The following is a 22,661-nucleotide window of genomic DNA, read 5'->3' on the forward strand; positions in this document are numbered from 1 at the left end:
CAAGTAAATAATAGTGTCAATTACAGCAGGTACAAGAAGGGATGAAGGTGATTAATTGTGGGGATGGAATGAATCTAATCAGGTACGGGTGGGTATGGGTTAGATTCCATTGGGGAATTTCTGTCCCTGTGCAACTTTCTAGTTCCATACTGTCTACAGTTCCAGGAGACTGATATGAAGCTGAGTCTCCTGAGTGGACCAGTGCCCCTGGGTGTTAATCTAAAAGAGCACCCCATCCCAGATACATATGTGGTCAGAATGTTCTGGGGAGGAGAAATTTGGAATGAAAGTCCTCAAGTCAAAATGGTCCAAATCATCCACCAGGGAAGCGACTGCTGCTTCTCTGGAGTGACCAAGATGGCATCTTTCAGATCCCCCATAGCCTGACACCACTGAAAAGTTCATGTCCACTGAGCACCTTGCAAATGAAGATGTGTCATAGACATGACATGCATCCGCCCTCACCTGAGGAAAAGTAGGCCCAAGCTTGTACTGTGTTTAGCAGGGCTCCAATGGACTGCAACTGCATGTGGGACTTTGGGTTATGAACCCTACTAACACCTGAATATTCTCTGTATTGAGCAGCTTCCTTTGATGTGCTCTTCACCAGCCAATCATCCAGATGGGAAACACATGCACTCCCAGTCTGTGTAGCGATGCTGCGACTACTGCAAGACACTCTGTAAGCACCCTGGGAGTGGCCTAACACGGTACCGGTAGCACCGCTTTCCTACTCAAAATCTATTCTATTTGGGTTTTATATACCGCCCGTTGTTCCAAAAAGGATTTGTAGTGGTTGACAAAACAAAAAGTTCTCTACAATAGAGGGAATTACAATACCATCATCATACAGCAAGTATTTTAATTTTCCCATTACTTATCAGACAAGTAGGTTTTCAAAACCTTTCTAAAAGATTAATAACATGGCAAACCTTTCAATCTTATAGGTAGCATATTCTAAAACCATAGCCCTTGAAAAGGAAAATAATCTTCGTAATAACCAAATATTATTTTTAAACAGGATAGCCATTTCCTCTCCAAGCCCACTGATCTGAAAATCAGACAAGCTAATTTAAATTTAATGCACTGTTGTACTAATAGCCAGTGAAGATCTTTCATGAAAGGTGAAATACTGTCAAAATGATCCAATCCACAAACCAGTCTAGCAGTAACTGTAATCAGATACAAGGTAAAATTATGTATAATCATACCTGATAATTTTCTTTCCATTAATCATAGCTGATCAATCCATAGACTGGTGGGTTGTGTCCATCTACCAGCAGGTGGAGATAGAGAGCAAACTTTTGCCTCCCTATATGTGGTCATGTGCTGCCGGAAACTCCTCAGTATGTCGATATCAAAGCTCCATCCGCAGGACTCAGCACTTAGAGAATTACACCCACGAAGGGACACTCTGCCCAGCTCACCACCGCCGAAACGGGGGAGGGGAATTAACCCAGCTCATCCCCACACAAGTGGGGGAGGGGAATCCATCCAGCTCATCCCCGCGGAGCGGGGGAGGGACACCACACCCGCCGATGCGGGGGGATCTGGCTTATCCTGCAACCGCAACCGCGGGAGGAGCTGACTGACCCTAACACCGCCGAAGCGGGAGGGTACAAAACTGCCCTACAGCCGCACGAAGCGGGAGGAGTGCCGGCAGAATTTTTAAGTCTCAATCCAGCCCGTAAAACGGAGGGGAGAGGAATGCAGCAGCTCACTGTAACACAAACTCGTCTTAACTCTTGAAGAATCCAAGTGAAAAACTGAAGCACGAAGTCTTTCTGAAGTAACTGAAGACTAACTTGAACCGGAAATGCAACCAGAATAAAAACAATACAGATATCTGGGAGGGGCTATGGATTGATCAGCTATGATTAATGGAAAGAAAATTATCAGGTATGATTATACTAATTTTACCTTCCATATCATCAAGCTGATCAATCCATAGACGGTGGGATGTACCGAAGCAGTACTCACCCAGGGCGGGACATAGAAATCCCTACCGCAACACTGAAGCTCCAAACCGGGCCTCCGCCCGAGCAGCCACAGTCAAGCGGTAATGCTTGGAGATATGTATGGGCCGAAGCCCAAGTTGCCGCCTTGCATATCTCTTCCAAGGAGACGGAACCGGCCTCTGCCATCGAGGCCGCCTGAGCTCTTGTAGAGTGAGCCTTCAGCTGGATAGGCGGCACCTTCCCCGCGGCCACATAAGCCGCTGCAATGGCTTCCTTGACCCATCTTGCCACTGTAGGCTTAGCAGCCTGCAGACCCCTACGAGGACCTGAATACAGGACAAACAGATGATCCGATTTCCGGAAATCATTGGTCACTTCCAAGTATCTGATGATGACTCGTCTCACATCCAGATATTTAAGAGCAGAGTACTCCTCTGGGTAGTCCTCCCTACGAAAGGAAGGGAGACATAGCTGCTGATTCACATGGAAGCTAGAAACAATCTTGGGCAGGAAGGAAGGCACTGTGCGAATAGTCACTCCTGCCTCAGTGAACTGTAGAAAAGGCTCTCGACATGAGAGCGCCTGGAGCTCGGAAACTCTTCTGGCTGAAGTGATAGCCACCAAAAAGACTGCTTTCAACGTCAGGTCTTTCAGAGATGCCCTTGACAAGGGTTCAAACGGCGGCTTCTGCAATGCTCTCAGCACCAGGTTGAGATTCCACGCAGGCACCACTGAGTGCAGAGGAGGGCGCAGGTGATTAACTCCCTTGAGAAAGCGCACCACATCTGGCTGCGAAGCCAGGGAAACACCCTTCAGGCGGCCCCTGAAGCAAGCCAGAGCCGCTACCTGGACCTTAAGGGAACTGAGCGACAGGCCTTTGTCCAGACCTTCTTGCAGGAACGCCAACACTGAAGAAATTGGAGCATGTGAAAGGAGAAAGAGAGCCTGCTTCACACCACGCTTGCAAAGATACGCCAAACCCTGGCGTAAGCAGTAGAAGTAGAGCGTTTCCTCGCTCTCAGCATAGTGGCGATGACCTTGTCTGAGAAGCCCTTCTTCCTCAGACGCTGCCGCTCAATAGCCAGGCCGTAAGACCAAAGGGGGAGGGATCCTCCATCACCACGGGACCCTGATGTAACAGGCCCTGCTCCACTGGCAGCCGCAGAGGATCGTCGACTGAGAGCCTGATCAGTCCGCATACCAGGGACGTCTGGCCAATCCGGACCCACCAGGATTATCCTGCCGGGATGCTTTGCCACCCGGTCTAGTACCCTGGCCCAACAGGGCCAGGGCGGGAAACACTAGAGAGCTCTTGTGTCGGCCATTGTTGGAGAAGAGCATCTACTCCCAGGGATCGAGGGTCCCGTCCTCTGGCTGAAAGAAGCGCGGCACTGGCAATTGCCGATGACGCCATCAGATCTAGGCTCGGCTGGCCCCAGCGCTTCGTGATGTCCAAGAACGCCTGAGCAGATAGCTGCCACTCTCCGGGCTCCAAGGTATGGCGACTGAGAAAGTCCGCCTTGACATTCATGACTCCGGCAATGTGGGCCGCTGACAGCTGTTCCAGGTTCGCTTCCGCCCACTGGCATAGACTCAATAGCTTCCTTGGCTAAGGGGCGCTCTTGGTACCTCCCTGGCGGTTGACATAGGCCACAGCCGGGGCATTGTCCGACAGGCCCCGTACAGGCTTCAACACCAGTACCGGGATGAACTCAAAAGCGCCAACCGAATGGCTCTGAGTTCCAGGAGGTTGATAGACACTTTGCCTCTGCAGGAGACCAAGCCCCTGCGCTGTCCTTCCACAAGCAGTGGGCTCCCCAGCCCGATAACGATGCGTCCGTCGTGACGACAATCCACTCTGGGGACACCAGAGGCATTCCCGCAGACAACTTGTCTGTCCTGCATCCACCAGCTCAGCGCCTTGCGCACTGCTGGATCCAAGGGAAGACGCACCGCAGAATCCTCCGACATCGGAGTCCAGCGCTGCAGCAGAGAGTGTTGTAGTGGTCTCATATGAGCCCTGGCCCAGGGCACTACTTCCATCGTGGCCGTCATAGAGCCCAACAGCTGCACATAGTCCCAAGCCCGAAGAGGAGAGGCTACTAGGAACTGGTCCACCTGAGCCTGAAGCTTGACAATCCGATTGTCTGGCAGGAACACTCTGCCCACTTGGGTGTCGAATCGAACTCCCAGATACTCCAGGGACTGAGTCGGGCGCAGCTGGCTCTTCTCCCAGTTGATGATCCATCCCAGGGAGCTCAAAAGAGCAACTACCCGTTCCACAGCTCTGCCGCACTCTGCATAAGAGGGGGCTCGGATCAACCAGTCGTCCAGATAAGGATGGACTTGTACTCCTTCCTTTCGCAGGAAGGCCGCTATGACCACCATTACCTTGGAAAAGGTCCGCGGAGCAGTAGCCAACCCGAACGGGAGGGCTCTGAACTGGAAGTGTCGGCCCAGGACTGCAAAACGCAGAAAGCGTTGATGAGGAGGCCAGATGGGAATATGCAGGTACGCTTCCTTGATGTCCAAGGATGCCAGGTACTCCCCTGCCTTCACTGCCGCTATAACAGAGCGAGAGTCTCCATGCGAAAGTGCCGCACTTTCAAGGCCCGATTGACCCCTTTGAGGTCGAGGATAGGCCGGACAGAACCTCCTTTCTTTGGTACCACAAAGTAAATGGAGTAACGCCCCTTGCCAAGCTGACTTTCTGGCACCGGAACGACCGCACCCAGGCGGATCAGATTGTCCAAAGTCTGCTGCACTGCCACAGCTTTGACCGGAGACTTGCAGGGAGAGAGTACAAAACCCGTCTCTTAAGGGTCGGCAGAACTCTAGCTTGTAGCCGTCTCTGATGACTTCCAGCACCCAGCGTCTGAAGTTATTGTGGTCCACATCGCCCAGAAACGAGGACAGCCGTCCTCCAATCTGCACTGGGGCGTGGACCAATACCCGTCATTGGGTACGAGACCCTGGGGGAGGACCGGAGGGAGCACCTCCGGGACGGCGGTCTCTGCGAAAGGAATGCTGCTTGGGGGAGAAATTCCTCTTAAAGGAAGAGGGGGGCAGAAGCACCCGACCTGCCCGGGCGGTACCGACGGGCTTCCTGAAACCGTCCTCTGGAGGTACCGGGACGAGCACTAGCCCGAGCCCTGACCTCCGGTAACTTCTTGCCCTTAGACGTGCCGAGATCAGTCACGATTTTGTCCAGCTCGACCCCAAAGAGCAGCTTGCCTTTAAAAGGCAATCTAGCCAGGCGGGATTTGAGGCGTGGTCAGCCAGACCAATGTTTCAGCCAAAGCCAACCGCCGCGCAGAGACAGTCTGAGCCATGCCTTTAGCTGAGGCTCTCAAGACATCATACAGCAAGTCGCAAATAGGCCAGGCCCGATTCCAGGGCTGGCCAATCATCCCTCAAGGAATGATCCGAGGGGAAAGCCCGCTGCACCATAGTCAGGCACGCCCTGGCCACATAGGAGCCGCAAACTGAGGCCTGCAAACTTAAAGCAGCCGCCTCAAAGGACAACCTTAAGGCCGCCTCCAATCTCCTGTCTTGGGCGTCCTTTAGGGCCGTGCCACCTTCCACCGGCAATGCCGTTTTCCTTAGTCACCGCAGTGATTAAGAATCCACGGTAGGCCACAGATAGGCCTCACGTTCACTCACAGCCAAAGGATAGAGGCGGGACATAGCCCTAGCCACTTTAAGGCTCGCTTCTGGGACATCCATTGAGCCGAAATTAAGGTGTGCATGGCATCATGCACGGGAAGGTTCTAGGCGGGCGCTTCGTCCCCAGCATAATGGCAGAGCCAACAGGGGCTGAGGGAAAGACGTCCTCCGGAGAGGATATCTTCAAAGTGTCCATGGCCTGTAACAACAGGTTGGGCAAATCCTCCGGGTGAAAAAGCCGCGCTGCAGAGGGGTCATCCGCTCCATCCCGAGCGGGGATCCGTCTCCTCCAAGGAATCCACAAAGGACCGTTGGGAGACCCCAGACACGCTGCCCTCATCTACATCGGAGGAGACAAATTCCTCCAAGGCCTGGGAATCAACCCGAGGGCGTTTACCTCTGGGAACCTCAACCTCTTTACCAGAGGAGGGAGCGGGGGCAGCGTTGTGCATGAGGAAGGCCCGATGCAGCAGCAAAACAAACTCGGGGGAGAAACCCCCCAGACTGTGCACTTCCGCAGCCTGGGCAACAGCCCTAGGCGCTCTCTCAACCGGCGCTCGCAACAGCGGGGGAGAGACATGCTGCGCATTCCAAAATGGCGTCCGGCGCGAAACTCCGCGAAGGAGCCGCGCGGGAAGAACGGCTCTTAACCTTAGCCGCTTCTGTGCCGTCGCCCAAATTAAGGGCGTTCATGGCATTAATGTCTCCAACCTCAAGGGAGGCCCAAGAAGAAGCCGTCCGAGCCGCGTGGCCGGCCAAGATGGCGGAGGCGAGGAGCGGGGGATGGGCGTTTTATGGCGGGAAAAAACCGCCACGCCGGAGGAAGGGACCGTGACATGCATCGGTCGCGAAACTGTCACCCACCAAGGGCGAATCCGGCTTGAAGACCCCCGCATCCCTCTAGAAGCGCTCGAGCGGACCCGGGGAGCGACCCTTTTGCGCCCTCGCCCTCCGACGCCATGTGCCACGAGGAGAAGAATCGGGGAACCCCCGCCCGCTATAAAAGGTAAAAATTACCTGCTGTCCGCTCCGAGTCGTAACGACCTGGTGTCTCAGTGAGTAGCTGCAATAGACGCTTAAATAACGTCGAAATAAACGCCTTTAAGGCCGTTCAAAATTTTTTTTTTTTTTTTTTTTTTTTTTTTTTTTTTAACGGAGCCAGCGGGAGGGGGGAGAAAAGGAGGGACCTGGCACCACCAGGTTGCACTTGCTCAAAAGAGCCCTCAACCCCAGGCACTCAACAAAACCTAAAAATTAGGCTTGGAGGCTAGCCAGAGCTGCTGCTGTGTGTGACCACCACCTGCTGAGATAGAGAACATACGAGGAGTTCCGGCAGCACATGACCACATATAGGGAGGCAAAAGTTTGCTCTCTATCTCCACCTGCTGGTAGATGGACACAACCACCAGTCTATGGATTGATCAGCTTGATGATATGGAAGGAGGTTCGCTAAGGTCCTGAATTCATTATATTATGCCTCCTGTGACTGGATGTCTCTAGATGTGAGTGTAAAGCATTCTGACCTTTTCTTTAATCAAAACAAAAAAACAGCACCACGGGCCTTTAAAAATGGAACACAGCTCTTTAATGAATGAGCCTTGACAAAAAGGACCCGACACGGGCCGTGTTCGGTGATTAGCACCTGCGTCTGGGGTCACAGTGATGACGTGGAAAACTTGGGGAATAACTCAAATATATTCCTCTACAATATATTATTCCTTATCCCACATCTCATATAGTAAAAGCTGCAAAGCAACAAGGCACTTTCACTTTCTGTATTCGTTTGGTGCTGTTTGTTTGGACTTTAGTTTGGACTTCGTTCCCTCTCTTTTGTTATTTCCTTTTCTTTGATCAAACATTTGGTTCAGGGACCTTAGGTCTAGATGGGACGAAATTCCCGTCTTTTAGGTACTAGGAAGTTACTTGGAATAGAATCCCTTCCATTCTCTCCCCTGGTGGGATGGGTTCGATCATGCAGTCCCTCTGCAAGCATTTCTGATGCTGTGAGCTGAATTTTGAAGCTCTTGGAGGGTAATCTGGAGGGAGCTGACGCTACCTCAACTATCTGAAGTGCCCACAGTCTGAGATTATAAGAAGCCACCTTTCCTGAAAAAAAATTCTGCCTCTCTCCAGTATGGATACTTTTATTGCAGTTATGCCCTGCTGGAGCCAGTCAAAAGCTCGTCCCCTGCTTAAACTGAGGAACTGGTTGGGTCTTTTGGGTTTGCTGCTGCTAGGACGGGACTGTGGATGCTGGGCTTAAAATCATGGATTACAATATTCTACAACACTTAGCAAGCACATCAAGAGTTTGTCATTGCAGAAAATTACAGCACATCAAGGGATACATTATATATGGCGCAAACAAAGCAACTTAAAGTTAAGAGCAGTTTGTAGAACAGCGCTTAAGCCCAGGGGTCATGTGTAAATTTAGGAATCGCCATTTACGCCAACAAAACCGTGTGGCAAATCCCTGCGTCTAATTTATGTTCCACGCCCCCCTTTTTTGGGCCACGCGTAACATTTAGGCATGGGAGTTTATGTGCATTAAGTTCTATTTAATCTACTTAGTGTCAATAATTGCTTACTAAAAAGCCATTAGCACTAATTGGCTCATTATGTAATTAAACTGCACCCAGCATTCGCATGTGCAATTTTTATAGAATTCAGGGGCAAATGCTTCTCAATTATAGTTTCATTGTTCTATGCTGTTGGATATTACAAGGGAGAGGAAAGTTATAGGATACAGTTGATCTTCTAAGCGAATAAACTGTTCCCCCCATCCCACATCAACTCCCGTTACAGTTGATGCCCTGCCATTCCATACAGCTCCTAGATCTCATCAGCTATGAATTTTCTTAACTAGTACTATTCCCCTTCCCCATATACTTGCAGGTCAGCTCCTCCAACAGTTAATCCAGAACACTGTGATAAAATTGATAACTGGTAAGAAAAGTTTAAACATGTTACCCCAGTCCTAAAAGCAGCCACTGGCTTCCGAAGCTCCACCATATTATCTTTAAATTTCTGGTCCTAGTATACAAGACTCACCACTCTTGTCAACCACCCTACTTGTCCAGATTACGGATGCCATAAGCAAATCAGAGAACACTTCGTTCCTCTTCTCAAAAATCTACTGGCAAGTGCCATCTTTTCACGAAATCATACCACAAACATACTAGGAAAGCTATACAAGGTCCGGAACACTGGAGCAAATTACCGCAATCTCTCCATCGCCAGACCTCCCTTCAGAACTTTACACATTTTTATTCACAGATGCTGTTGGGAGCCACAGGGAATATAGCCTGGATAGCTTCAAAGCCCTACAGCACCTCTCCCTCCTCGTTCCCTTCTTCTTTACTATCGATATTCTAGTTCTACCCCATTTTCCTTATGTATCATGTGTTGTCAGACTATTTATATATGAACCCTCACTGATATATGTTTACCATGTAAGCCACCTAGACACTAACTTTGAGACAGGATAGTAAACCCCTTAATAAACTTGAAACTAAACAAACAAAAGGGATTTACCTGCCAGCGAGTGCCTCTGGTGTGAACAGCTCCCCTGAAAAATAAAAAATAATCACAGAATCATGGATCATATTCACATCTCCCACACTCCAGATCCTCAGCTCTCTTTTCCATGGACAGGATCTTCTAGCCACACCTCTGAATATACGTCACGGTGACGTGACCGACCCTCTATCCAATAGAAAATGCTCTAAAAGTTAAAGTGAGCAAATTAGAGGATTCCCACCCGTACCCATAGTATATATACAAAATGACATACAGATAACTCAGTTTTATTTTGTCCGCGGAAATGGAACGACCCGACCCGTGTCTATTTATTTCAGTCAGTCGTCAAAATTTGAGAATTCAATTTATCAGATATTTTATTTAATATGTCTAACCAAAAGACAGGATTTAAGTGTTGTGCTACTTGCACACGTAAATTATCTATTACTGACCCTCTCATACGATATTTAGCTACTTCACATTCGGAAAACTTCATCAGCAAGTTCGTAGAAGAAAGGAAAATTACTTATTACCTGATAATTTCTTTCCATTAGTCCCGACAGATCAATCCAGAGACTGGTGGTTATGTTCCTCTGCCAGCAGGCGGAGATAGAGAGAACTTCTGAGGCTCTATATGTGGACATGTGCCACCAGCTCAACCTCAGTATTATTGATATCAAAGCCATAGAAACGTCCAACTCCCAATAGAGAGATATTCTCCTGTTTTGTTGTTGAGATTCAAGGACACCCTACCACCGCAAACACGGGAGGAACTCGTGCAGCTCACAACAAGTAAAGAAGTTACTCCAAAACATTTGAAACAAATAGACTCATTACAAACTGGAAACTCTTAAACCTGAAAAAACCAAACACAACAGATACACAGAAACTTCCAGGGAGGGCCTCTGGATTGATCTGTCAGGACTAATGGAAAGAAAATTATCAGGTAATAACTAATTTTTCCTTCCATAGCCTCTCAGAGATCAATCCATAGACTGGTGGGATGTACCCAAGCAGTACTTAAATAGGGTGGGACCCCGAGACCCCAGTTTTTTTGCACCGAACCCCCAAACGCCGCTTCAGCCCTGGCTGCCACATCCAATCTATAGTGCTTTGAAAAAGTATGCACAGAGGACCAGGTAGCCGATCTACAAATCTCTTCCAAAGAAACCGACCTAGACTCCGCCACCGAAGTCGCCTGAGCCCTAGTGGAATAAGCTCGGAGCTGAACCGGCGGTTTCCTACCAAATGCAATGTACGCAGACGCAATAGCTGCCTTCATGCAACGTGCCACCGTCGCCTTAGAAGCTTGCCAACCCTTCCTTGGACCTGCAAACAGAACAAACAGATGATCTGAACACTGGAAGTCATTGGTCACTTCCAGATACCTGATAATAGCCCGCTTAACGTCCAGACACCAAAGAGCACGAAACTCTCTCGGATGATCCTCCCTACGAAAAGAGGGAAGACATAGCTGCTGATTCAAATGAAAACGCGAAACAACTTTGGGCAAAAATGACGGAACTGAGTGCAGAGTCCACTCCTGTCTCTGTAAAACGAAGAAAACAGATCTCTACAAGATAACGCCTGTATCTCTGAAACCCTTCTAGCAGAAGAAACAGCCACCAAAAAAACTGTCTTCAACGTCAAATCCGTAACCGACAAATGAGACAAGCGGTTCAAAGGAGGCCGCTGCAAGGCCTTCAACACCAAATCAAATTCCAGGAAGGAAAAACCGAGGTACGCGATGGGCGCAAATGATTGACCCCACTCAAAAACCACACAATATGAGCCGCTTAAGGATGTCCCCTGTAATCGGTCTCAAAAACATGCCAAGGCCGCCACCTGAACCTTCAAAGAGTTCAATGACAAACATTTGTCCAGCTTATCCTGCAAAAACGCCAAGATAGAAGCAACCGGAGTAAAAAAAGCCGACAAACCGGCCTCCGCACACCATGCCTCAAAGGTGCGCCAGACTCCAGCATACGCAGAAGAGGTGGAACGCTTCCTAGCTCGCAACATAGTGGCAATCACCTTATCCGGATATCCTTTCTTCCTCAACGCTGCCCTTTCAATAGCCGAGGGATCCTCCATAAGGATGGGACCTTGACGCAACAGCCCCCGATGAGCGGGCAGCCGTAACGGCTTTCCACCCGAAGACTTACCAGATCTGCGTACCATGGGCATCTGGGCCCACAAAGATCACCCGACCCGGATGACTCACCACTCGTCCCAAGATCCTGCCTATCATTGCCACGGAGGGAAAACATACAGAAGAACTGTTAGAGGCCAAGGCTGGAGAGGTGCATCGATCCCCGAGACTGGGGATCCCTGCTGCGGCTGAAAAACTGCGGCACTTTGACGCCCGTGCCATCAGATCCCTAGCTGGAACTCCCCAACGACTCGTGATTAACGAAAACGCCTGATCGGAGAGCTCCCACTCCCCCCGCGTCCAACATATGGCGGCTCAGAAAATCCGCTTCCATGTTGAGAGTTCCTGCTATGTGGGCCGCCGAGAGTTGAGTCAAGTGTTCCTCTGCCCATTGACAAATCCACACTGCCTCCTTGGCTAGTAGAGCACTCCTGGTGCCCCCCTGCCCACTGATATAGGCTACCACCGTCGCATTGTCGGAAAGAGCATGAACCGGCCTCTCCGCTACCACCTCGCAAAAGGCTAGTAACGCAAGGCATACCGCCCTCAGCTCCAACTGATTGATGGACCAAGCCGCCTCCGTCGGAGACAACGTCCTCTGCGCCGTGAACCCCCGACAATGAGCGCCCCATCCGGAAAGGCTGACATCTGTCATCACCACTATCCAGTCGGGCACCGAGAGGGGCATCCCCAGATTCAACTTGTCGGTTCGAAGCCACCAACGCATTTCCATCCTGACCATAGGTTCCCATGATAACTGGACCGAGTAATCCTCCAATACTGGAGACCAGCGGCTCAATAGGGACCGCTGCAGACACCTCATGTGACTCCTGGCCCACGGAACCACTTCCAACGTGGCTGCCAGAGACCCCAATACCTGAACATAGTCCCAGGCCTTGGGCACCGGCCTGCTCAGTAGCCCCTGAACCTGCTGCTGCAGCTTCAATCTCCGGCCTTCTGGCAAGAAAACTCTGCCCACCCGGGTGTCGAAGAGAACTCCAAGGTATTCCAGAGACTGAGATGGAACCAAATGACTCTTGTCCAAGTTGACAACCCATCCCAATGACCGCAGTAGAGCGACGATCCTGTCGCCTGGACACTGTCCCGAAAAGACGGCGCTCGTATCAACCAGTCGTCGAGATATGGGTGCACTTGCACCCGTCCTGTCGCAGAAACGTTGCGACCACTACCATAGCCTTGGAAAATGTCCGAGAAGCAGTAGCTAGGCTGAAAGGAAGGGCCTGAAACTGAAAGTGTTGACCCATCACAGCAAACCGAAGAAACCGATGATGAGGCGGCCAAATGGGAATGTGCAAGTAAGCTTCCTTGAGATCGAGGGAAGTAAGAAACTCCCCCGGCTGAACTGCTACTATCATGGCACACAGAGTCTCCACATGAAAGTGATGCACGCGCAGCGCTTTGTTTACAGCCTGAGATCGAGAACTGGACAAAAGGAACCTCCTTTCTTGGCACCATGAAATAAATGGAATAACTGCCTAGGCCGCGCTGTGGCCACTGGAACGGGCACGACCGCCCCCAAGCGAATGAGATTGTCCAATGTCTCCCTGTCCGCCGCTTTCTTTCTGGAGACTTGCAAGGCGACTCCACAAAAAATCTGATAGATTCCAAACCAATTTCTAGCTTGTAGCCGTCCCTTATCGCCTCCAGCAGCCACTCGTCTGACGTTACTCTGGTCCACTCCTCCAGAAAAAGGGACAGTCGTCCCCCTATTGACCCTGGAAGGCGGACAAAGGCCCCATCATTGGGTACGAGAACCCGTGGGAGGTCTAGAGGCTGAGCCGCCAGAGTGATGTAGAGAAGGCTACCGACCTGCCTGGGCGATAACGCCTTGCCTCCCGAAACCAGGTCCTAGAAGGGCCCGCGCAAGACGCAGCTCTAGGCCTTTCCTCTGGTAAACGATGCCCTTTCGAGTCACCTAGATCTTTAACGATCTGATCCAGCTCATCTCCAAACAGTAGCTTGCCCTTAAAGGGTAAATGAGCAAGACGAGACTTGGAAGCTGTATACGCCGACCAGTGACAAAGCCACAGCCAATGGCGAGCCACCACTGAAAGGGCCACCTCTCCTTGGCCGAAGCCTGAAGAATATCGTACAAGTCCACCAAATACGCGAGACCAGACTCGAACGAAGGCAATTTTGCCACCAGCTCCTCAGAGGAGGACGCCTTCTGCACCCACGACAGATACGCTCGGACAGCATAGGACCCACAGACCGAGGCCTGCAAGCACAAAGCTGCTACTTCGAAGGAAGCCTTAAGACTCTAGCTTCCTATCCTGGGGGTCCTTAAGGGCCGTCCCGCCTTCCACAGGCAAAGTAGTTCGCTTAGTCACTGCTGTGATCAAAGAATCCACTGCAGGTAAATGCAACCCGTCTTGTTCTCCTTCTGGAAGCGGATATAAACGCGCCATAGCTCTTGCCATGCGTAATCCTGCCTCCGGAGTGTCCCATTGCGCCGCAATGAGCACCTTCATAGCCTCATGAATGTGAAAAGTATGGGGCGGCCTCTTAGTCCCTGACATTATAGATGGAGCCGCCGAACCACTGCTGTCCGGCGCTGAGATATTCAGAACCTCCAAGGCGCTGACAATTAGGCTCGTCAACTCATCCTGCCGAAACAACCGAGCTGCAGTGGGATCATCAGCTCCTCCAAACTGCGACTCCTCCTCCATCAAAACAGACCGGGTCCCCGACAGGATTTCTACTAGACCAATATGAGGATTTTGGGCCACATGATAAGCATTTTAAGTTGTTAATTCGGAAAGCCGGGATGTTAGGGAAGAGAGTTGTGTTGGGAGTATGGACCAGCGTACTGGCAATGGAGGAACAGACTGCATATGCTGATGCTTTTAGAATGTCAACACGCCCGCTTGACGTTTAAGCGGAAAAAACTGTTCCTTTTAATTTGGGAAAGATATATTCAAGCCCTACCGCAGAGAGCCCGAAGCCTAATTCTAAATACGATAACTTGAACTATAAAGAGATGTGCGTAAAGAGGAAATTGTACAGCGCTGCGTAACCCTAGTAGCGCTTTAGAAATGTTAAGTAGAACTAGAGGAAATGGAGACCGAGAGAGGAGGAAGCCTCGGGGCCCGGGATAACACAGAGCCAAATATTGGGGGGGGGGGGGGGGGGGGGGGGGGAGGGGGATTGAGCTGCGAACGGGGGAAAGGGGAACAATATTTGTCAAAGTTCTCAAAGTTGCTGTTCTAATTGCTTTAATGTATATGGCTGAAAATACGACTTGTACTCTATGAAGGTAGACAGGTGGATATGGACCAATTAGCAATTATATCCATCACTGTGTAGCAATGTGAAGGTATAAAGATGGGAGGAAGAAACTGTACACTCCTGAAGACACAACAGAGGACCTATGCCAAGTTACAGCAAGTACAAAATTATTTTCTGTTATTAGAGATGTTAAACATCTGTGTTTCTTTCCCCTACAGACTATCATAATAAAATACTTTCTTTGGGGGGGGAGGGGAGAGAACATGGGGAAGGGAGGGAATATTATGTTAAAAGTTGATGTGCATACTGTTTAATCATTCAAGTTTCATTGTATCATTTACAAAAGTATTAGGAGAATGGAGGCAACTGTTGTATAAATTTCTTTGCTCACATCAATAATAAATGTTGAAACATAAAACAGACCGGGTCGTCATCTACCTCAGAACCCACCGAGAGAGCTTCCGCCTCCTGCAAGTCCAAGCCATGCCTTTTAGGCAAAAAAGGAGGAGATGCCAAGGGATCATCCTGAGGCGACCTAAAGCCACAATCACTGTCCAGCACCCCCCCAGACCTTTTCAGCAAAAAGGCTCTATGCAAGAGGAGCACAAACTCGGGAGAAAAGGGCATTCCCGATTCCCCAGGCTCCCCACTCTGACCTCCTGCCCGAGGCAGGGATTGCCCCTCGGCCATGGGAGGCCCAAACACCGGCTCGCCCCCCGAATCCAAGATGGCGCCCGCTCCATCTTCGCACGGGGAATCCACGTGGGAAAACCGCGAGCCGGCACTGATTTTGCCTCTGCTCCCCCGGCGTTCGAATTCAGCGCTCTGGCCCCAGCTGATCGAGAATCAGCTGATTTACGCCCAAGCTGAGCAGACGCTGATCCTACAGTCTCCCGCCCTTTTAAAATCACGACAGCGCCAAAATCATCCACTGCCGGGCGGGAACGACGCCCGGAGGAAGCGGACAACGGGGATGCCTGTCCTGTGACGCATTCTGGCAGCTCCTGCCCCAATGTCGACGCACCCTGCCCCAGAGATCCCCGAAGCAGACATCACAAGTGCCCGACGCTGCTCTCTGGTTCCCACAATGGGAGCAGCATTTAACAGATTCGGACAGGGCTGCCATGTGCTCAGAACACCCAGCCCCCCCCCCCCCCCCCCCCCACAAGCCTGGCTAAACAACAGCTCCGTTCCTCACCCGGATCTGCAGCAGACTTCTGCTTACTGCGAGGTTGCACACAGGAAAATGTTAAAGAATAAAGCTTCTTTTTTTTTTTAATCATGAGAGTACAACTCACGTATCCAGGGAAGGAACCAGCGGGCGTGGGGGAGAAAGGACGGGACCTGGCACTACCAGGTATCCCTGCTCAACTTTACAAAGCGCTCAACCCTGTGGGCACCTCAACTCATCCCGAAGGAACGGGCGAGGAGTCCCAAATCCAGAGAGCTGCAGAGTTAAGGCCATCCACCTGCTAGATAGAGAGAATACTGAGGTTGAGCTGGTGGCACATGTCCACATATAGAGCCTCAGAAGTTCTCTCTATCTCCGCCTGCTGGCAGAGGGACATAACCCACCAGTCTCTGGATTGATCTGTGGGACGCTATGGAAAATTCTACTGCTCAATGTTTACCTTTATCAGCTGATTCAGCTCTACAAAATGACACTTCAATCCCTGCTCTCCCCCTTGCCTCTGTGCCCGGGGATCAGGTGCTTTCATTTCCTGCTCTCCCCCTATAATGCCCGGGGATCAGGACTTCTCTTCACAGAATCTGCAAAGTTGGTCAATGTCAGCTCAATCGCCTCAGGTAATTTTTGCTGATTCTCTGCCTGACGCCGATGCTTCCACCTCGGCTTTACATTCTTTGAAATCAGCTGTTTCAACAAGACCAATTTTTTCTCACAAATCAGCTTCTGGACATCGACATTCCTCAACGTCATCATCAAATACTCTCACTTCAGGTCGACATTGAGCTTCATCGACCTCTTTCTCATCATCTGACACTCCCCCAACTAAACGGAGTCGAGCTCACTCTCAGCATCGACACCATAAGTCTGCACAATGTCGACAATCTGGCATTCATTATCTTGTGCCTCGTCTAAATCTCATAAAAGCAGGGGAACTAGATCTCAATCAACTTCCTCTAATGCACAAGTTACAGTTAATTAATTTACTCACACAGGTTCTACAAAATCAGCAGCCTGTTAAATATTGTTATGGAATCTATTGCCCTTCCTGTAGCTCAAGAACTCCAAGACCACCATAAATTAATCTGGACCCTTATTCTATAAGACCTACTCGGAGAGCTTTAGAAAATAAATATAAGGTACAGTTTTAGGTCATGGCAAGAATCAACTTCCTCACGCATCACTGGTAGTTAAATCAGCAATGCGTCGAAATAAGATTCAAAAGGATATAACTAATCATCCTCCTCCAAAAGACTTAAAATTTATGGATACAATGGCAAGAAAGAGTTTTCAATCTGCTATGCTTTCAGCTCGTATTTCAGTTCACACTTTTCACCATGTAGAAAGAATATTTATATACAATTATGGATGATTTATCAAAGTTGCAGTCCCTCTTGCCTCAGGAGAACATTCCTCTATTTGTATCTATTATGGCAAATTTAGAAGAATGTTCTAAACAAATGATCCAAACAACTCATGATCATTTTGATACCTCTATAAGAGGTGCAGCAACTGCAATAGCAGCAAGACGTTTATCCTGGTTGAGAGCTTCAGCTTTAGGAGAAGACATTCATGAAAAAGTAGCTGATGCTCCTTGTTCAGGTGATTCATTATTTGGGGACAGAGTTAAGGAGTTAATTGAAGGTCTCAAAGAAGATTGTACAACTCTTGATATCTTAGAACATGATAAACATCAACCGTCCAAATCAAATTACAAAAGGTTACCTTACTACTCCTCTAGAAATAGATTTCAACATTACAAATAATAATCTACTCCTTAACACTGATCCACTTAACACTAACCACCCCTCTTGCAGAAAATAACAGTATACGCATACTATACAATCATCAAAGATTGATCAGATACACCACATCTCTTCAAACTGGCAACAACTTAAACAAAAGAAGAACACCATCATGCAGACAACCCACACAAAATGCAAAGAAGGGTCCAAACAAACTCACCTCAACAAAGAAACGACAACTAATAAAAGTCCACACAACACCAAACGCAGAAGACCCATTCCAAACAATCCAAGTGGGCTGCATCAACGCCAGATCCGCTGTAAACAAACAGCAATACTAACAGACTGAATCATGGCAGAAGACCTTGACCTACTCTTCATCACTGAAACCTGGATCCACGACCAAAGGACCCTATAATCCTAGACTTGTGCCCTCCAGGATACAAAATCACACACTGGACCAGAAAGGAAAAGAGAGGAGAAGGTTTAGCACTAATCTATCGATCCCACTTTACCACCGAAACCACGGCCGAGTCCATGACACCTCAACTTGAAATTGCCTCAGTCAGAATCCACAACAAAACCCTACGCGATCATTTGAATTGAGTCTTGTTTTACAGACCTCCAGGTAATTGGAACTAAGGCCAAACTAACTTCATGGACTTCATTTCAAACACATGTGTAAACAACTCCAATGTACTAGTACTAGGAGACATCAACCTTCACTTAGAAGACCCATACTCAATCAACGCACGGGAATGTAAGGAATTCCTCCACTTATGGGATCTCAAATGGCCACAAATGCAAGCAACTTTCAACAGACCAGAACAGATATTAAATGGACTGAAACAAACTAAACTTATCCCTACACTGGCGAAAAAAGGGATTACACCAAATACAAGAACACACATCCTACAGCACAAGAGGTCAAGTAGACATGAAAACATTCTGGCAACTGATATATAACAATGAATGGTCAGCACAAACAGACTCCATATACCTCCTCTTGGAATGGGATAAAAGATGAAAATGCATACTAGATGAAATAGCACCCTTACGAACAAGAACCTCACGAAAGCATAACTCGATACCATGGTTCAACGATGAACTGAAAAAGCTAAAAACACAATCCAGGAAACTCAAACAAGCATGGAAAAAAACAAAAGACAAAAACACACTCAACACATGGAAACAATCATAAAGAAAATACAAATACGCATTAAGACAGACCAAAAGATCATACTATAAAACTAAAATAGGGACAGATTACAAAGACACAAAGAAATACCAACTCGTGAACAAACTCCTAGACACCAACTTGGTCACTACAAAAAAATACAGACATCCCATCTGCAGATACACTTGCTAAGTATTTCAATGAAAAAATTGTAAACCTACGCAACACGCTACCTCATGACAACACTGACATCGAAAACTTCCTTAATGAGTTGGACCAAACCACTAGAGAATACCCGGCTGACCGAACCTGGTTAAACTTCGCCCTCTTTACCGTCGAAACAGTTACACTGGCGATCAGCAGGTTCTCCAACACTCACTGCAAACTAGATACCTGTCCCAACCACCTAATGAAATCCGCCCCTGACCGCTTCATAGCAGACCTCACATCCCACAACAACTTACAGATTATATAAACAAATTCTCAATATTACACGAATCACAATCAGGTTTTTGCCCCCTCCACAGCACAGAAACAGTACTGGTCACTCTTCTAGCCAAATTCAAGCAGGAAATAGCAATAGGCAAAAACATCCTCCTCCTCCATTTTGGCATGTCTAGTGCATTCGACATGGTAAACCATAATATATTAATAAGATTACTAGATAAGTTCAGGATTGGTGGAAACATACTTAGCTGGATCAAGGGTTTCCTAACCACAAGAACATATCAATTAAAATCAAACTCGAACATATCATCACCGTGGAAAGCAGATTGTGGAGTACCACAAGGATCACCGCTATCACCGATCCTCTTCAACCTAATGATGGCCCCACTAGCCAAGTCCTTATCCAACCAAGGCTTTAAGCCTTTCATCTATGCAGACGATGTCACAATATACATTCCTTATAAATCTAACCTGACAGAAATCACCAGCGAAATCAAGAACAGCTTGAACATCATGGACTCTTGGGCTAATGAATTTCAACTAAAACTTAACAAAGAAAAAACACACTGGGGCTCATTTTCAAAACACTTAGCCTCACTGTCTCATCCTCTCGTCCCAACACAGCGCAGATAACCCCACAATCATCAACACCCCAGATTACACCCTGCCTATCTCAGACAGCCTGAAAATTTTCGGCGTTACAATGGACTGCTACTTAACACTAGAGAGCCAAGTGACATCCACGACAAAGAAAATGTTCCACTCAATGTGGAAGCTCAAACGTGTGAAGCAATTCTTCCCGAGGGAAATATTTCTCAACCTGGTACAATCAATGGTACTAAGCCATGCAGACTACTGCAATGGAATTTATGCGGGATGCAAAGAACAAACCTTGAAGAAACTTCAGACCGCTCAAAACACGGCAGCTAGGCTTATCTTTGGAAAACGCGATTTGAAAGCGCAAAATGCCTCCACGAAAAACTACACTGGCTCCCAATCAAAGAATGCATTGCTTTCAAGATCTGCACTCTGGTTCACAAAATTATCTACAGTGAAGCCCCGGGATACATGACAGACTTGATCGACCTACCAACTAGAAACACATGCGAATCAACAGGAACGTACCTAAATCTGCACTACCCAAGCTGCAAATTTACTACTTTGTAGCTTCATTGAATGTTCCCTAGACCTAGTATTTTTGGAAAGAGTAAACAAGTGGTTCACGTCTACCCTTTCCATTCCACTCATTACTTTATAGACCTCTATCATATCTTCCCTCAGCTGTCTCTTCTCCAAGTTGAAGAGCCCTAGCCGCTTTAGCCTTTCCTCATAGGGAAGTTGTCCCATCCCTTTATCATTTTTGTTGCCCTTCTCTGTACCTTTTCTAATTCCACTATATCTTTTTTGAGATGCAGTGACCAGAACTACAAACAATATCTGAGGTGTGGTTGCACCATGGAGCTGTACAAGGGCATTATAACATCCTCATTTTTGTTTTCCATTCATTTCCTAATAATACCTAACATTCTATATGCTTTCTTAGCTGCCACACACTGAGCAGAGGGTTTCAACGAATCGTCAATGATGACACTTAGATTCCTTTCCTGGTCAGTGACTTCTAATGTGGAACCTTGCATTAAGTTGCTATAATTGGGTTCCTCTTTCTCATATGTATCTCTTTGCACTTGCTCACATTAAACGTCATCTGCCATTTGGATGCCCAGTCTCGGAAGATCCTCTTGTAAATTTTTCACAATCCTCTTGCGATTTAACAACTTTGAATAACTTTGTGTCATCAGCAAATTTAATTACCTCACTAGTTACTCCCATCTCTAAGTCATTTATAAATATATTAAAAAGTCGCAGTTGCTCACATTAAACATCATCTGCCATTTAGACGCCCAGTCTCCCAGTCTCATAAGGTCCTCTTGTCATTTTTCACAATCCTCTTGCGATTTAACAACTTTGAATAACTTTGTGTCATCAGCAAATTTAATTACCTCACTAGTTACTCCCATCTCTAAGTCATTTATAAATATATTAAAAAGTAGCAGTGCCAGTACAGACCCCTGGGGAACCCCACTATCTACCCTTCTCCATTGAGAACACTGACCATGGAGCTGTACAAGGACATTATAACGTCCTCATTTTTGTTTTCCATTCTTTCCCTAATAATACCTAACATTCTATATGCTTTCTTAGCTGCTGCCACACACTGAGCAGAGGGTTTCTTAGCTGCTGCCAAAAAAGCAAACAGGATGCTAGGAATTATTAGGAAAGGGACGGTGAATAAGACCAAAAATACTATAATGGTCTTGTATCGCTCCATGGTGCATCCGCACCTTGAGTACTGTGTTCAGTTCTGGTCACTGTAGCTCAAAAACGTCAGCCTGGTGGCTAGGGATTCCCCATTTGTGAGAATTATAGGCCTGCTTGTCCTCAGAGAAAGAGAAGATACTTATCTGTAGTAGGTCTCTGAGGACAAGCAGGACTTATAGTGCCACGAATCCTCTGAACTCATAAGTACATAAGTATTGCCTTAATGGGAAAGACCAAAGGTCCATCAAGCCCAGCATCCTGTTTCCAACAGAGGCCAATCCAGATCACAAATATCTGGCAAGATCCCAAAAAAGTACAAAACATTTTATACTCCTTATCCCAGAAATAGTGGATTTTCCTCAAGTCCATTTAAGAATGGTGTATGGACTTTTCCTTTAGGAAGCCGTCCAAACCTTTTTAAAACTCCGCTAAGCTAACTGCCTTTACCACATTCTCTGGCAAAGAATTCCAGAGTTTAATTACACGTTGCGTGAAGAAACATTTTCTGCGATTCGTTTAAATTTACTACATTGCAGTTTCATCGCAGGCCCCCTAGTCCTAGTAGTTTTGGAAAGAGTAAACAAACGATTCACGTCTACTCTTTCCATTCCCCTCAGCTGTCTCTTCTCCAGACTGAAGAGCCCTAGACATAGTTTTATATATTCGGGGAAAGTTTGATTCCGAGTCTATTGGTGAAGGGCGACGAGGTCAGGAAAGGGCGGGGCTGGGCAGCGGCCCCTGAGGGCCCCACAGAGTCCGAAGAGGATTAAAGGGGGGGGTTGACTCTCCTTAACCCCCCCCCCCCCAAAGGCCACTTTCTCTTACCTGCTGCAAAGCGGCGACGGAGCGGCCGAAAGCCCGGGCCAGGCAACGGGACCGGGACAACATGACGACACGGGACAGAGCAGGAGCCCGCACCGGAAGCGGAAGAGACCAAACCGGAAATGACGCACCGGGAAGAAGCCAACGGAAGGCAGGAGGAGGAGGAGACAAATGGCGGAGGAATTATTGGGTTCTAACCTGCAACCCCGCTTTAGCCAATCTCAGCTGCACTGAAAGAACCCCTGGTGGCCAATACACAACGCCTAGTTTTAGGGACGGAGAAATTATAGACCACAAAACCTGACATTATCATGGGACAGAGTCAGCTTCACTAATTTGCTACTGAAAAAATTAAAGTCCTGGAATAGGAAGCAAAGGGACACAAAATCAAGGCAAATAATATTATAATGCTCTGCATTGG

At 48.1% G+C, this 22,661-nt stretch overlaps 1 protein-coding gene across 1 annotated transcript in view; it reads right to left on the reverse strand.

Annotated features, from left to right (window-relative positions):
* The window catches only part of DLST (dihydrolipoamide S-succinyltransferase), a 111,669-nt gene that overhangs the window by 74,417 nt on the left and 14,591 nt on the right, over window positions 1-22,661 (reverse strand). The window contains exons 2-3 of the mRNA XM_030213730.1: window positions 22,244-22,433; window positions 9,159-9,192 (exon numbers count right to left, since the gene is read on the reverse strand). Coding sequence (XP_030069590.1) covers window positions 9,159-9,192; window positions 22,244-22,433 — 224 coding nt within the window. The remainder of the gene's footprint in view (window positions 1-9,158; window positions 9,193-22,243; window positions 22,434-22,661) is intronic.

Source organism: Microcaecilia unicolor, chromosome 9 (assembly GCF_901765095.1).
Source record: "Microcaecilia unicolor chromosome 9, aMicUni1.1, whole genome shotgun sequence".
In the NCBI taxonomy this organism is placed as follows: domain Eukaryota; kingdom Metazoa; phylum Chordata; class Amphibia; order Gymnophiona; family Siphonopidae; genus Microcaecilia; species Microcaecilia unicolor.